Source organism: Hemicordylus capensis, chromosome 1 (genome assembly GCF_027244095.1).
Source record: "Hemicordylus capensis ecotype Gifberg chromosome 1, rHemCap1.1.pri, whole genome shotgun sequence".
Taxonomy (NCBI): domain Eukaryota; kingdom Metazoa; phylum Chordata; class Lepidosauria; order Squamata; family Cordylidae; genus Hemicordylus; species Hemicordylus capensis.
This window is the reverse complement of record NC_069657.1, coordinates 412,361,936-412,378,014: the sequence shown is the minus strand read 5'-3', so window position 1 is coordinate 412,378,014 and position 16,079 is coordinate 412,361,936. Positions and strand designations below refer to the sequence as shown.

General features: G+C 41.5%; 1 protein-coding gene across 2 annotated transcripts in view; it reads right to left on the bottom strand.

Annotated features, from left to right (window-relative positions):
* The window catches only part of DUSP10 (dual specificity phosphatase 10), a 62,874-nt gene that overhangs the window by 7,197 nt on the left and 39,598 nt on the right, over window positions 1-16,079 (bottom strand). For both annotated transcript variants that reach the window (XM_053308604.1, XM_053308594.1), the window contains exon 3: window positions 1,590-1,967. In XM_053308604.1, coding sequence (XP_053164579.1) covers window positions 1,590-1,967 — 378 coding nt within the window. The remainder of the gene's footprint in view (window positions 1-1,589; window positions 1,968-16,079) is intronic.

Sequence of the window (16,079 nt, the reverse complement as noted above, 5' to 3'; positions counted from 1 at the left end):
TTCCACATTCACCTCTATGGCGGGAAATCCTATTCCATTTTTCTAATTCTGATGTATTTCCAAAATTAATTTCGATATTTCAGAATTAATTCCAACTTTACAGACCCGATTTTCAAACAAAACAAAACAAAACCCACGCACAATCAGATTCTGATATTACTGATTTGGGGCAATTTCGGATAACACCCAAATGTTCAAATCTGAATTTGCACAGGCCCACTGGAGAGCAAGGTACAGTACTTTATTTCTCTTACTTCTGCCACCCCCTGCTTTTTTAGCCGTGTGTGTGTGTAGGATCCTAACCCCTGGATTCCCACAGGGGTAAGGTTTCTTTATACACAATTTCCGTATTTACACCTTTCGGTGAGAATGGGACCCCCGCAAACAAAGAGGGCCTCCTGTACAACATATCCTCCAGATATATTCTCATTCAGAAATTGAATCCGATCCAATATCAGCAGGGGCCATAGAATCTGAATCAGATATTGTCAAATTTGGATCTGGTTGAATCCAATTTTTCTGAACGCACACAGGCCTATTCTCCAGCAATGCCCCCACCACCCGCAATTCCTCCTTTTTGTGAAAAACCACAGGAAAAATTATATTTTGGGGAAATAATAATAATAATAATAATAATTCTTCAATTTCTAAAGTGCCACAAAATAGCTCCACACTGCCTTCAGACTGGAAATGTGACTGGAAATGACTCTGGAAGATATTTCCAGTGGTCCTCAAAACCGCAGATAGGTTAAAGTCACCTATTTTTGCACCCATAGATAAGGAAACTGGGTCTCTAGGACCTCACTGCAGATATGCGAAACTGCAGTTGCTGAAACCGCAGATAATGAGGGCCACCTGTCCCTATACTATACAATTTATATTCAAAAACTGTTTACTCTCATGTGCAGAAAAATCAGAGGAAGACCTTGAATATGTGCTTAGCAATAATGAGGATTAAGAAGAATCCCAAGTTTATTTATATCCCTCCTTCCAGTCTTTTGAGCAGCCATTTTCAAAATATATCTGTATATCCATAAGAACTAGAAACTTACCTTTTAAAAAAGAACCCATAAAAATAAATATTCACTGAACCTTCAGCACGAGGTGAGCTATACATGTAAGAAATTCAAAATAAAATATGCCTCAGACATATAAAAGCACCTTAGTGGCAATATGTAGTCTTCAGGACCCTGTTTTCCATTTCTTGTCATTCAGTGCAATTCTAAGTATATTTACTCAGAAGTAAGTCTACTGAATTCAATAGGGCTTACTCCTAAGTAAGTGTGCTACAGGATTGTAGCCTTGAACACTGAAGTAGGCCTACTGCAAAGAGCAGGCACCAATAACTGTAGAGGCTTTTCTAGAAAATGAAAAGTGACCACTGGATTTCCTGGGTAGCACCATCACAGGCCAATAAGATGGCACAGGTGTTGTAATTCTCAAATCAAAAGGTAGTTACAGTCACTCAGCCGCTGGGGCAAAGATAATCGGTTCTATGCTTATCAACCCAGCACTAAAAGCATTTCAGCCGTGAAGGCAGCAATTATAGCAATCGACTAGGAAACAGGAGCGCAAGTGAGGATAGTTACCAATGAATTCAAAAGCCTCCTCAAAGTACTGCCTGAGATTCTGCTTGTTGCTGTCTGTGGCTGGGAGCCGCTTGTAGTTGAACAAGCCTTTCTCATAATGGTAGAGTGGGAGGTGGGTGGTCACGTTGATTACATAGCCGATGTTCAGCCTCTGCATCTTCTCCAAGTCTTGAGCATCGTGCTCATTTCCAAGGAACAAGAAGGGCAAGATGGGGGTGAGCTCTGCATTCTCGATGTCTGGAGTAGTCGGGATGGACTGAGGTAGTGTAGAGGTCACTGCAGTGGCGCCGCCACCTCCTCCTCCTTCAGGGCACTCTTGGAGTTGGAGGGAGTTGTCACAGAGGTTTTCGTGGTTCTGTTTAAAACTGCTGAGTCCACCTGAAATGGAGAGAGATTAAAAAAGGCTTTCAGAAACCCGAGAAATGTAGCAATCAAGGCAAACACTCACAGTGCACCAACCACAAAATTCTGAACTGTTACCGAGGCTGCAATTCTCATTTCCTTCAAAGCAGTGAAGCTAAAGTCAGGAAAGCTGGGGGTGGGGATGGGGTCATAGCTCAGTGGTAGAGCATCTGCTTTGTGTGCAGAAGGTCCCAGGTTCAATCTTTGGCACCTCCAGGTAGAAAGATTCCTGCCTGAAACCTTGGAGAGCCACTGACAGTCAGTGTAGAAAATACTGAGCTAGATGGACCTCTGTCTAAGACAGCTTCCTATGTTTTGTTGTCAATAGGTAAGATTGGTTTCAGTGGCTCATATCCTGACAACATCACACTCACAAGAGTATGTTCTCATTGTGTAAGGAGAAGACGGGTAATTTTCACCAATCCCTCCTTCCCTCAAGTGCCCCCAATTTTCCCCAACCCTCAAGAGACATATTGAGGATTAAGTCTATTAAGATAATCAGGGGAGGTCCAGCTGCAGTTGTCAGCAGCTCAGTTGGCAGCAACAAAACCTGGCCTTTTCAAGCCTTGCCCCAGGGCTTTGGAATGTGCTTCCTAACAAAATTAGAGCCTCCCCTTCTCTGGATGTTTTCAAGAAAAATCTGGGGGGAAAACACCTGTTTAAAAGTTTAATCAGAAGTTTAAGCAGAATTTTAATTTATAGTTTTAAATTTTTCAATTTTAGAGTTTTTAATCTATATTTTAAATTGTTTTAATTGCATTAATGTTTTAATTGTTGTGTTTTAGATTGTAAACTGCCCAGAGATTTGTAGATGGGGTGGTACAGATATGTGCTGGCTGAATGAATGAATGAATGAATGGGGTGGGGGTCTTGTGGCAGCTGAGGGAAGGGGATTCAGTCAAAATTGCCTCTCCCCCATGCATGATCAGAATGCACTCCAACAAGCATTACATTGGTCAGGATGTGAGTCAATGCATTCAGGTGGACCGAATGCTGTATTGGATGGGTAGGATTCAGTACCTACAAAAACTTGCTAAATGTTTCTATCACTTGGTTTTAAACAAGAATTTTTTTAAAAAAGATTTATATATTTATTGCGGGGGCGGAGATAGCTGTGCCTGACATTTTACTTCTCAAATAGTTCATTTTTTCAAATGGTGGGATAGGGGGTGTGTGATGGACATAAACACCCAGCTAGTCTTCTTGATCAAAGAAGAGATACAACTATTTATTTGATTTTTTTCACCGTATTTTTTTTTAGCTTTACTAATGAAAGGAAACCCTCCTAATTAAAAGCATCCACTATTGTGTATTCTTCTTCATAAAAAGACTAGAGAAGAGATTATTTCAAAATGAGTGAAATTTGAAGGGGAGCAACACACACACACAAACACACACCCTAAAGTGGCTATTTTATGTTGCCCTAAATCACCTCAGGATTTTCCAGTCTGTTTTCTACGGAATTGTTCCACACAAACTAAAGAGAAAAGCAGAAGCTTAAAAACTTTCTACACCTTGTTCTGAGAGGGCATCAGCTTGGGCTCCCACCTTCCTGGTTTCCATAGCAATTATACAAAGACAGACAATGACATCAGCTCGGCATGACATCAGCTTTTTGAGCACAAACAATGCAAGAAGAGCTACTTTGTTTGAGGCCTTTTGGTTACAACTGTTTTCTTGGGAGCCCAGTGATGTAATGCTAACAGGTGGTTGGGCCTGCTTTTGCCCAACAGGGAGGAGGAAAAACACAGCGATATCCCTGCTGTATACATGTGAGATTATAGGTTAAGTCTTTACTAATGGCATGTGGAATAATGCACTAATTCAAGAGGAATGTTGCTTAACTGAACTGGACAAAAATTTGAAAGAGCAAGACGCCTTGTATAAAGTGACGTTACCTTGAACAATATAAATACATTTCTCATTAGAAACACTTCACTGAAAGACAGAAGTTAAAAAAAATATGGCAATCATGAGACAGTTATGTTTAGAAATAATAAATGAGAATATGAAGAATATTGTGCCTACAAACTGCTCTGTGCTAGAACAATAACACTTGTATGCATTCCAGACTCAGCGCTCAAAGATAAGGCACTACATTTAATCACTTTTTACTAGAGATGTGTTACACCACCCACAAGAATGAAGCATTGACCTACCATTTTAAAGGGAGGGTCAGGTATTCGAGTGAGAGAAGATGGGGAATTAAAGTGCTTGATTACCCAAATAAGCATTTTTGTTTCTGAACAACTGGAAAAGCCAGTATGGGTTCTTGGTGCTGTTTTTTGTTATGATTGTTCAACGGACGATCAAGACCGAGAAGCAATGTGTCCAGCCCTTTTCAGTTTCCTAAGGCATTTCTGCCAAATATTCTGAAGCAAATTTATTTTGCATCAGACAGACTGTATCTAAGTCCTTAAAGGCCCTTTCCCCTCAGCTCGGAAAGAAAGCAGCTGGCTAGCTATTTTTACCCTAAGGTGGTGAAAGTCTTGCAATGTTACACAAGAGATGTTGGAGCATCAGTATATTGTGAACTCTGGCTTTAACCAAGTCAGAGTCCAAACCATTTTTTTTTTACCATCCAAACCATCTCAACATCCAATGCTTATTCGCATCTGTTAGTTCATTTAACCATATCCAATTGTTCTTTAAGTGGTTCTAGGATTGCCACTTTCCCCCTCACAATAGAAGTCCTCTCTCTTTAATTGTTGCATGACAGACAAAAATTCAGTGAGTGCAGACTTCCCCATCTCTGCCAGAGGAAAGACATTCCTAATGAATTTTTGCTTGTTATGCAGTTTCCACAGGCACAGAACCTCTGTAGGGGAAAAGGGTGGGGGAGAGCAATCTTAAGCCGCATTGAAGTTATACTTAAATTATAAGAGGAGTTTGGGGAAATTAGGGATGTAAAACAGTAAATAGAGGCCTCCCAGTGATTTTGCTTGTTTACACCTGCATGGGTGCATTGCTTGAAAAGTTTCTTTCATTCAGCATTAATTCTTTGTTTCATTTCCAGGGTCCTTATGCCATTTTGTTTTCTTCTATTAAAATCTTCTAGTAAGAAGATACTGTCTTCTAGTCTGTCATTAACCCCCACCTCCTCACTCTGGGTTTTTTGTTTTAAAAAAAGAGGATATCAAACCATTAAAAAAAATTAAAGTGACATATCTTTCTGACATTTTGCAAATCTATACTTATTGCTCTGAGGTAGCGGAGGTGAATGCAGAGTCACAATGAATTCACTAGCTGTTATGGTTGGGCTTGATTTAAGGAGGTTACATCACTGGTGTAATATTTAGAGTTAGTACAGACAGGTACATAGGACACTGCCATATACTGAGTCAGACCATTGGTCTATCTAGATCAGGATTGTCTTCAAGACTGGCAGCGGCTTCAAGACTGGCAGCGGCTTCTCCAAGGTTGCAAGCAGGAATCTTTCTCAGCCCTATCTTGGAGAAGCCAGGGAGGGAACTTATTTATTTATTTATATCCCGCTCTTCCTCCAAGGACCCCAGAGCGGTGTAGGTTAGGCTGAGAGAGAAGTGACTGGCCCAGAGTCACCCAGCTAGTATCATGGCTGAATGGGGATTTGAACTCAGGTCTCCCCGGTCCTAGTCCAGCACTCTAACCACTACTCCACGCTGGCTCTTGGAACCTTCTGCTCTTCCCAGAGTGGCTCCATCCCCTGAAGGGAATATCTTGCAGTGCTCACACATCAAGTCTCCCATTCAGATGCAACCAGGGCAGACCCTGCTTAGCTAAGGGGGACAAGTCATGCTTGCTACCACAAGACCAGCTCTCCTCTCCGTTTCAGATGTTTCAGATATGCAGGCCACAATTGTACATAAGTAGTGCCCACTGCATTCACAGGCACAGAGAAAGGTCTTGGTACACAGCACTGTTTTAAGCTATCATTTTGTCCACCGCTTTTCCATGTTCCTGTTTACTCACATTATGTACTTCCAGCATTCAATTCATTTTCTCATTGTTTGAGGATTATTATTTTTTAATGCAAAGAGGCATATTTTTAAAGTGGGGATTCTCTTATATTTAGCAAGGAGAAAACAACTGGCCTGGCTCACACCCAGAATCCCTCCAGTGGCTGTTGCTGGGTTCTACCTTGTGTTTCTTTTTGGATTGTGGGTCCTTTTGAGACAGGGAACCATCTTATAATTTATTTTCCTATGCAAACCACTTTGAACTTTTGTTAAGCTATATATAAATATTTGTAGTATGATAGTATTCTGCTCTGCTTGACCCCCACCACCACTTTCCTCCTCCCTCAGTTATTAACAGATGGATTTGTTATTCTTCTGAGAGATGGTAAATTGTATTATTTACACTCATAAGTAATAACTATTTGACCTTTTCATTTCAGCATACAGAAAAGGAAAGAGCAGTAGTAGGAATAAAGCAACAAAAAGGAAGGCTGTCTATGTATCATACCAGGTAATACTTTGTACTAAAAAAATGATCTTATGCTTACAGAGCTTTCCATGCTCATTTTAAAAGCATACCCCAAAACATTAATTGGTAAAATAACTACAAATCATTTTCTCCACAGAAACCACCTATACTCAAGGGTCAAGTTCTTGGCAATTCTGAATCTTTAATTTGTAGCTGAGGCAACCATTTAAAGCTACATTGGTTAAATCAAACAAGAAATTTTGCTGATATTCAGGCAGAATGATTACCATTTTACTTTGTTTCTTTCAGGTGCAAAGAGAGAGATCCACAAGTCAGACTGCCTCAAGAACGGCCATAAAAACAATGTCAGCGTGTGAATAAGACTATTAAAAAATATTATTTTTTAACTGAAAGATAATAAATCTAAAACTCTGAAGTAACTCAGATTATAATGAAAGAGAGACTGCTGTATACATTTCATCAGAGGCTTTGAGGCACGTCTGCTCTGTGTCAACTATATGAAGCCATGACTTGGAGTTTCCACTGGTTTGGCATTCTTCGATTCTCATCCATTCAGAGGCTTTGCTTGTATTCTTGCCTCCTTTGCCCCCTAACCATGAAAGTTTTTTTAAGCATCTTTGTGCCATCTTTTCAAAGGATAGTTGAAATTTCTGAGGAAATAACCTTACTGAGCAAAGAGGCACCTCGTATTTGTCAGGGGAACAGCATATTCAACTCCGTGTAGCTTTCCTCCTCCAGTGGCTTCTGCTGATGCTTTCCTTGAGTTGCATTTTAGATTGTGAACCGCTTTGGGACAGGGAAACATATTCCTATATCTTTTGCTACATGAACCAACCATGTTGAGAACATTTTCTGTTGACAAAGCAGGACACAAATAATTTCTGGAAAATTAAAACCTCATAGACTACAATTTAGCTGTACTAAAAAGGCACAGTGAGGTGACAGTTATTTAAGAATAACTTTCCCCAGATTTTTAAGAGGATAATTCCAAAAATCAGGTTATGTTCACTGACACCACCATTCTTTATTGACTATTGAAGTCAAAAGATTTAAGCAATCAGTCCACTGTTTCAGTGTTCTTTCCCATTACTAAGCTTGTCTGTTAAGACTAGTAGAATTCTAGTCTACTTTCTCTATATAAAAATAGTATCTATTTGTTTAAAATACAAATACAAAACAGGAAGTATAAAACAATGTAGCCAACAAGAATAGATGGTTCCAAGTGCATAATTGGTCTATGCTTCTGATGTTGATACTTTTGACATTGATTCCTAAAATGATTGCTGTTATTTCTATTTCAAGTCAACTTGCGAAATGTAAGCTTCTAAATTATGCATCTGCTCATGTATAAGATACAAAATCATATGCAGACCTAATATATATAAATGGGTGCCAGCAGTAATCATTCATCCACAATGAACTTTGTCTAGCAAGAAGTATAGCTCTGAAATTTACAATTTTGCCATTTGCAATAATCCTTTGGAGAAGTAGATAGGATCTACCTGAGAAGGAGATCCTATCAGATAATGGAAAATATTTTAATCTAGACACAGATGTAATGGAATGAGGCGGTCAAGGAAGGAGCAGTTCAGAGTAGTAAGGCAGTGTAGGCAATAACTCAGCATTGGAAGAGATTTGCAGAAGGTCCATCATGCAAGATCATGACATGATTTTCTAACAAGCTATGTCATTTTTTCCTAAGCCAGAGAGTGAACTCTGATCAAAATTATGGACTATTTGACCTTAAATAAAATGAAATGCATTTGTTATACCAATTTAACTGTCTTCCCACAAGGACTGCTCCAATAGACTCTATTTAAAAAGTGATCTTCAGGGCATATCTGTGCAAACTCCACAGAACATCCTATTCCTTTCTTGCAATGTCCTGTCACCAATGCAATACGACCACTGATAGAGTGTTTCATGCACCACTGGCTCTAATTCTCAAGCACGCTTGTGATGCTGGACACAGACTCCTAGCCTGAAAAACAAGTACTGGTTAACCCACATATTCCAGGGAAATGCTCCTATCATTACTCAGGACTAATCCAATTTTGAAGAGTCCCTGGGCAAAGTATCCTAGGGTAAAACCTCAACAATTTTTCATTGACTCTAGGAGCCAGCCCAAAAATTTAGGTGCCAGACTATGCTCCTAGGGGGTAAGTGCAGAGAAGATGCTCACTACTCTCTCCCCAACGATGCCCTCCATGGGAGGCAGACTTGCTAATCAGCTCCAGCAACCCCCTCCACTCCATGGGGGGTGGGGAAGACTCCCCAATTTGCATGCTCATGACTACTCCTAGCTGTATCCATCTGGCTCAGGCAAGTGGAGGACTGACATGGACATGAGGAGTGAGCAAGAAAGGGGGGGCAAGCTGCTCTTTCCTCTTCCTGGTCATACCCACCTGGGTCAGGCAGGTGATAGACCAATATGACCAGGAGGAGGGAGCAAACCACCCCTGCCTTGTGTGCTCTTGGCTGCATCTCTTCTAACCTGGCTCAGGTGCCGTGCTTACATTTTCAGACATCATACTGAGCTGGTGCCTGGGAATTGTCACAGGAAGCCCGACCCTACACTGGCTGTGGATGGTCCACTGGACTTACAAGGCAGTGAGAGCAAGAAGACTCAGGAGTGGCAGGCAGCAAAAACTGCAGAGGTGAGAGTAGTAGGGAGCAACAGCAGGGTGGTGAAGGCAGAAGTACTGTAGCAGAAGTGCCAGGGTGCTTGTGCACAAAGAAATGCTCTTACCTCTGGACGTTTGAGCTGAAGTCCAGGGCCTCCACAGTCCCAGGAGCCCCAAGAGGGTGCCATGTGTTGATGTTACATGTGGCAATTTATGAGCATTGTATTGTTAGCTTTGCCCTTTCCCAAAGATCTTGGAACCTGTACCACACAATGCCCTATATTTACATGGATTTATTTCAACACACACCAAACTGGCTTAATCAGCCAAAGCCCTTATCCGAAGGGGTTTCTAGAACAAACACAGGTTTCTACCAGTTCAGGTAGACCTTCACTAGAATATATGCAGATTGAATAAAAGAAGCCCTAGCACATCAGTAAAAGGGATTTCTAGTGCCAGTGATTTCCAGGCAAGATATCCCAAGCTGGAGATTGGGGAAACCCAAGACATTTGGCCAGGCTAGCCTGATCTTTCTATGTGCTCCATGTGAAAGCAAGAATGGCAGTGCTGTTTGGACAGTGGAGTTTGGGTGGGTTGGTTTTTTTTTCTGATCTTGGAGGCCAGGCAAATTCCAGTTCTTCCCATCCTACTATGGAGCCAGTCTGGAGGATTGCAAATAACCATTTCCAAAGAAACACTATGCAAACTTCTATTATATTTTGCATGTGTTAGAAAAAACCTTCCCAAGTCTAGAAATTATTATGTTTTGTTCACAAGTAGGCCATCCTCTACCCAATGGAGTTAAACATTTCAGAAACATTACTTCTGTAATGCTGGGAAAACTTAATTTTAAAAAACCCTATACTTGATGCATCCAATATTTTATCCATGCACTGAATGGCATACTTCTCAGCCCCGTCCCCCTCTCTCAAGAGAGCTCTTCAGACTGAAGAGATCATCAAACTATCTTGTGGTTCAAACACACTTATATAACTCATGTTGGTAACCTCATAAAGTCAGATCCGTTCCCTCCAGCAATGAAACCGTTGAACATGACAGTTCATTCACAAATGCTTTGCTTAGTTGTTTTCCCCCTCAAGTCAAAGAAGAGCCTTTGGAGAATAGGACCATAACCATTTCCACCTCTTTGTGAGCCAGTGCAATGCACTGTGGTGAACAGTGTTGTTATACTTGGTCTGTAGAGAACTTGGTTAAAATGGCCGGCTGGCCACAAAATTCAGTCCAGGTGACCAGTCCAAATCAAGCTCAGGGTGGAGAGCCAGTCTTGTGCTAGCAAGCATGAATTGTCCCCTTTGTTAAGCAGGGTTCACCTTGGTTTGCATTTGGATGAGTGACTACATTTGGCACAGTCTGCTGTAAGATATACCGCTTAGGGGATGGGGCCATAGCACAGAGCATCTGCTTGCATGCAAAAGGTCCCAGGTTCACTTCTTGGCATCTCCAGGTAGAGCTGGAGACTCCTGTCTGAAACCTTGGAGAAGCCACTGCCAGTCAGTGTAGACAGTGTAGATGGACCACTGGTCTGACTCTGTAGAAGGCAGCTTCCTATGTTCCAATCTCATCAGTATAAGTGATTCCCAGTGCAAGTTGTCAGAGCTGGGCAAGATGTCTCAAATCCTAGTATCCTTGTGCTTCAAGGAAGAATAAAAAGGTATGATGTATGCTGTCCCAAGCTCCCAAAAGGAAGAGTGGGATCAAAATATGTAACACCTATTGAAACTATCATGGAGCACAGGAGTGGCACCTAACAAGCACAAGATGAAGAAACAGAAGAATTAAGGCATTGCCAATGCCCTCACAACTCTCACTGCCAATCTTCCACCTACAGACTTGAACCTTCTCTGCTCTACTGTATACAGGCCTCCTGATTTTGACCTGTCAAGCAGAAGGTCAGTCTACATCTAGATGATAATCAAGCAGAAGGTCAATCTAGCGGAAGGTCTATCAACATAAATTTATAATCTACATCTAGATTATAAATTTATATTAGTTTTCCACAAATGTAACTGCCCTGACTTTCCAATATTAATTTTATTTCTATATCGTTTGATTTCTGCACTGCCTCTTCATAAAACTTATCCCAAGATGGTTTATAAATGTTAACACACAATAAAATCCATGAAAATCACCTTGAAATCAATTTAAAACCATAAAAGCCACAGAGAGCGGAATAAAATGCCAAATTCTGGGTAAATTCTGGGAATTGTAGCTTTGTGTAGGAAACCCACTAACCCCCTCCTCATAGGACTACAGTTCCCAGGAGGCTTTACAGACAGGGCTTCTACCCCAAATCTCCTTCGGGGGAGAGTGTGTGTATTCACACATCAGCCAAACTTACCCCAAAGTCCTTTCAGGATCCTTGGACCCACTCCACACACGAGTCGGGCTTTGTCTTGTGAATTCTAGCTTATCTCGAGGTATTTCCGGGTTTTTAAAATGTTGGTTTTAAGCTACTGTTTCTGAAAACACCGGAGCAAATAGGGAGAGGCACTGATGTAGAATCATTAGCATGATAAGAGGGATACTCTCTTTAGAAATGCAGATGTGGCGCTTTGCTAATCTCTCTCTCTCCACCCCATTGGCTAGAAGGAAAACACGGAGGCATGCCATGTGAACTTGTAAAAACAAAAACGGAGAGCAGAGGGGAGGGGCTGCTTCCCTCAATACCACGAGTGTAGTTCGACGTGGCTTCGCTCAACATTTACCCTGCAGCATGAAGCCATGTGCGAATAACTCCCAAGGGACTGTAGGGAAACTTCTTGGGCTGGGGTGGGGGAGAAGGAAGGACTATCCAACCAGTGCAGGTATCAGTCTTTTCAGTAGATATGCTTACAGACATCTGCCTCAAAACAAAATGAGAAAGTTAAGGTAAGACAAATTAAAGTCATACTACAGGAGGGGGCAAGGAGGAATCCTGTCCTGGTACATATTTTCCCCTAAAGTTTATTTTTAGATTCAACACACTGTGAAGTTAAGCTTTAAGATAGAACTTCAGCTGCTGAGCAATATAGATGATAGGATAGATTACCTTAGCGCAGATATGTTAGGGAAGGGATTAAAAAATGGCAAAGGATTCAGTGCGCCAATATAAAATCCAGTGTGTGTTATTTTTAAATTCATATCAAAAGGAGGAACATTTGGGGCAGCAAGTTTATATAAAGTTCTTGGTCCGTATCTACTCTTTGAGAGAGCACTTTGCCACTCTGCAGGCCAGGCACAGCCTGTTTGCTTAAAAACTGTGACCTCATTTATTTATATTGCTGCTGAAAGCTCTGCCAGAGCAACAGCTGATGACAGCCTTATGTATTTTTCCACTAAGACAACAATTAAATGACTTCTGTGTTTTTAATGAGCAGAGGACATTATGTCAAACCGACTCAAGGCACGAGATGGTTGAAGGATAAGGCAATGTCATTTAAAATACATAAAATTAAGTGCACACACAGCAGGACTAAGATTACAGTGTTTGAGCTTGGGATCTTTCCCTGATTCAGAACTTTACAAAAATACGAAAAATTGTACAGGCAATGTTAGGTCCTTGTTGAAACACTCTCTTTTTACCTAGTGGTATTTCAGTGTGCAAGAATGGACAAAAATATTGAGCAGGGAAAGATATGAAAAACTACACCACTAGTGTGGTATAGTGGTTAGAGTGCTGGACTAGAGATCCAAGTTCAAATCCCTACTCAGCCATGAAACTCACTGGGTAAATTTGGGCCAATCACTTTGGGACTAACCTACCCCACAGGGTTGTTGTGAAGGTAAACATAACCATGTACACTGCTCTGGGCTCATTGGAGGAAGAGTGGGATATAGATATAAACATAAAAATAAAACAAAGAAATATCCATTCAGTAGCTCCAAATCCAGCCAAAATCAGCTGTATTCCAGTTTGGTAGTGGGAGATGGGGAGGAGGGAAAACAAATGAAGGAAGGTTTTTGTGGTGATATGGGCACTATCCTTCTTTCTTCTTCCAACACACAAACTCTTGCTGGACATGTTTTAACCAGAGGCCACAATATAGCTTTCCAAAAGGTATGACAGGAAAGAGCTGGTTTGGGGGCCCCCCAGATCACACTGGCTGAGAACCACAGGCTGCACTTAATTCTGCCAGAACATTCCCGATCAGTGGAGCATGCATATAGGGGGAGAAATTTCCACAGCTCACTCTTTCTCCTGCCTCTGGAAGTACTCTGGAAGTAAAGTTATGCCATCGAGTCGGTGTCAACTCCTGGCAACCACAGAGCCATGTGTTTTTCCTTGGTAGAATATAGGAGGAGTTTACCATTGTAATCTTCCCAAAATGTGGCCCCAGGGGTCACACAGTCCTCAGGGACATATTCTTGCAAGGCAGAAAGCACTTACAGAGGCAGGGAACAGCAGCAAAAATCATTTCCCCGCATATGTGTTCTTCTCAGGAAGACTCTGGCTGAGTTACAAGCCTCTCTCTGTGTGAGGAATACAGCTCCACTGCGTCCATCATCCTTCCGCTCTTGTACAAATTCCCTCTCCTTTAGAGAGCTTACAATGATGTAGTGATACACCCGCACCAGTAGTATTAACCCTAACCATGTTTACCTTTAACCAGGGTTTGGCAAATCAGTTTCTAACAAGGGAGATTTGACCCCCAACTCACACTAATGTTCTTGCTGGATTTTGTGGATAGTCTAAAGGTCTGCCTACTGCTTCTCGGCATTCTGTGCCACAGAAGGGTAGACAGAAGGGCTATGCTGTCTGCCTTCAGTATATAATATGATGTGTGATGCAGAGACTGTTGACCCGCAGGGCATAGGCTGGACTAGAAATGGATGCACCGTGTGTCAACTATAGTTAAATGCAAACCAAGGTGAAACACTCTAGCAGAACACAGGAAGGGGACATGCACTGGTACTGCTAAAAAGGTAAACCCAGTATAGATTAGCTTTATTATAAACTTCCATTAAATGTTTAAGATTATTTCATAAATTGTAAAACAAAGATGAGTAACAGCAACTGAATGAGGTCTGTTTTGCCAATATTTAATACACTTACAGTACTCCAATTATTTCTGAAAGTACTGTTCTCCTGTGTCTCATCTAACTCTTACATAAGCTGTCAGTTTCACTATTATATCAAGATGATATGAAATTCAAAGGAATTCATAAGGTATATTAATCCTTTTCTAAAGTACTGTTTTTGTGCAAGCATTACAATTTTGGTATACTTATCTATTTGTTATGTATGGCATATGTTTATATACTAGTATTAATTTTAAAAATCACCTATTTCATGTACTAACACTAATATTAATCTGCATACCACCCAGGATTGCCAGAGAGAGGTTTGCCCGGAGGCAATTTAACATTTTAGCTCAAGAGTTTTAACTAAGGCTGACCAAACATAATTAATCAAAGCATAAACATATTTAACCATCTTATTGTCTCCAGCAACAATATCACACAGTGGAAAAAGCACTTGCACTCTTTTAGGGCCATAGCTAATCTCGACACCACTTTGTTCTTCTAATCAAGACAGCGGGCATTATACTTCCTTGATCAAGAAGGTCAAACTGTTCCATAAGAGGAAGGGATCCAGTGTCACTTACTACACTCAGACAACCAGTAACCAATTTCATTGGGTATTTGTGGGTTCCTAGTCTAGATGGACACTTTAGGAACACAGGAAGCTGCCAGATACCAAGTCAGACCATTTGTCCATCTAGCTCAGTATTGTCTACACAGACTGGCAGTGGCTTCTCCAAGTTTGCAGACATGAGTCTTTCTCAGCCCTATCTTGGAGATGCCACGGAGGGAACTTGGAACCTTCTGCATGCAAACATGCAAGTGCTCTTCTCAGAGCAGCCCCATCCCCTGAAGGGAACACCTTACAGTACTCATATGTAGTCTCCCATTCAATTACAAACCAGGGCATGCCCTGCTTAGCAAAGGGGGCAATTCATGCTTGCTACCACAAGACCAGCTCTCCTCCCAGTTTGGAACAGAGAGCAGTTAGGTCAGGGGATGTGGAAGCAACTGCAACGGTTGTCAAGTTTTTTCTATTTCTTGCCCAGTTCTAGGCTATGCTGGAAAGTGGATCATCCAGTATAGTAAGCTTTGTACCAGCCAGACTAGAACTGTGGCATCACCTTCCTAGGATTCCTACAGCCAACAGGTCTGCAGGCTTGTGGCCATGGTGCCAGAATCCATCTTATTAAACATTTAAGAATCCAAAGCTCACCTGGCTTTCATTATAATATTATTTTAGCACATATAATGCCAAAAACATGTGTTGGTTTACAATTGGTTAAAAACATCTCTAACATTAAAAGCAACTATTAAAACAGACAAGTTATAGTTTAAAATTAACTAAAAGCCTGACTGAACAGGTGCATCTTCAATTTTCTGAAGGCCATCAGAGAAGGAGCAGCTGTAACTTCAACAGGGAGTGCATCTCCCAGTCCTAAGGCAATTACGGAAAAGGCTCATCACTGAGTCTCCACCAGACAAGCCAGTCGAAATTGCAGGTGAACCTCCTATGATAGCTGGCAGCAGGGTTCATGACCAAGAAGGCAGAGCTGGTCTTGTGGTAGCAAGCATGACTTGTCCCCTTGGCTAAGCAGGGTCTGACCTGGTTGCATATGAATGGGAGACTACATGTGAGCAGTGTAAGATATTTCCCTCTGGGGATGGAGCCACTGTGGAAAGAGCAGAAGGTTCCAAGTTCCCTCCCTGGCAGCATCTCCAAGCTAGGACTGAGAGAGACTCCTGCCTGCAGCCTTGGAGAAGTCTGCCAGTCTATGTAGACAATACTGAGCTAGACAGACCAATGGTCTGACTCAGTATATGGCAGCTTCTTATGTTCCATTCTCTTAAATGTCCTGGGTATAAGCTGTTAAAGGCTTTATAGGTAAATAGTCAGCACTTTGTATTTTGCCCAGAAATGTATCAGCAGCCAGTGTAGTTCTTTTAAAAAAAAAGTAGTAGTAATATGGGCAACCCCAGAGACCATTTTGGCTACTGCATTTTGCACCGTGAT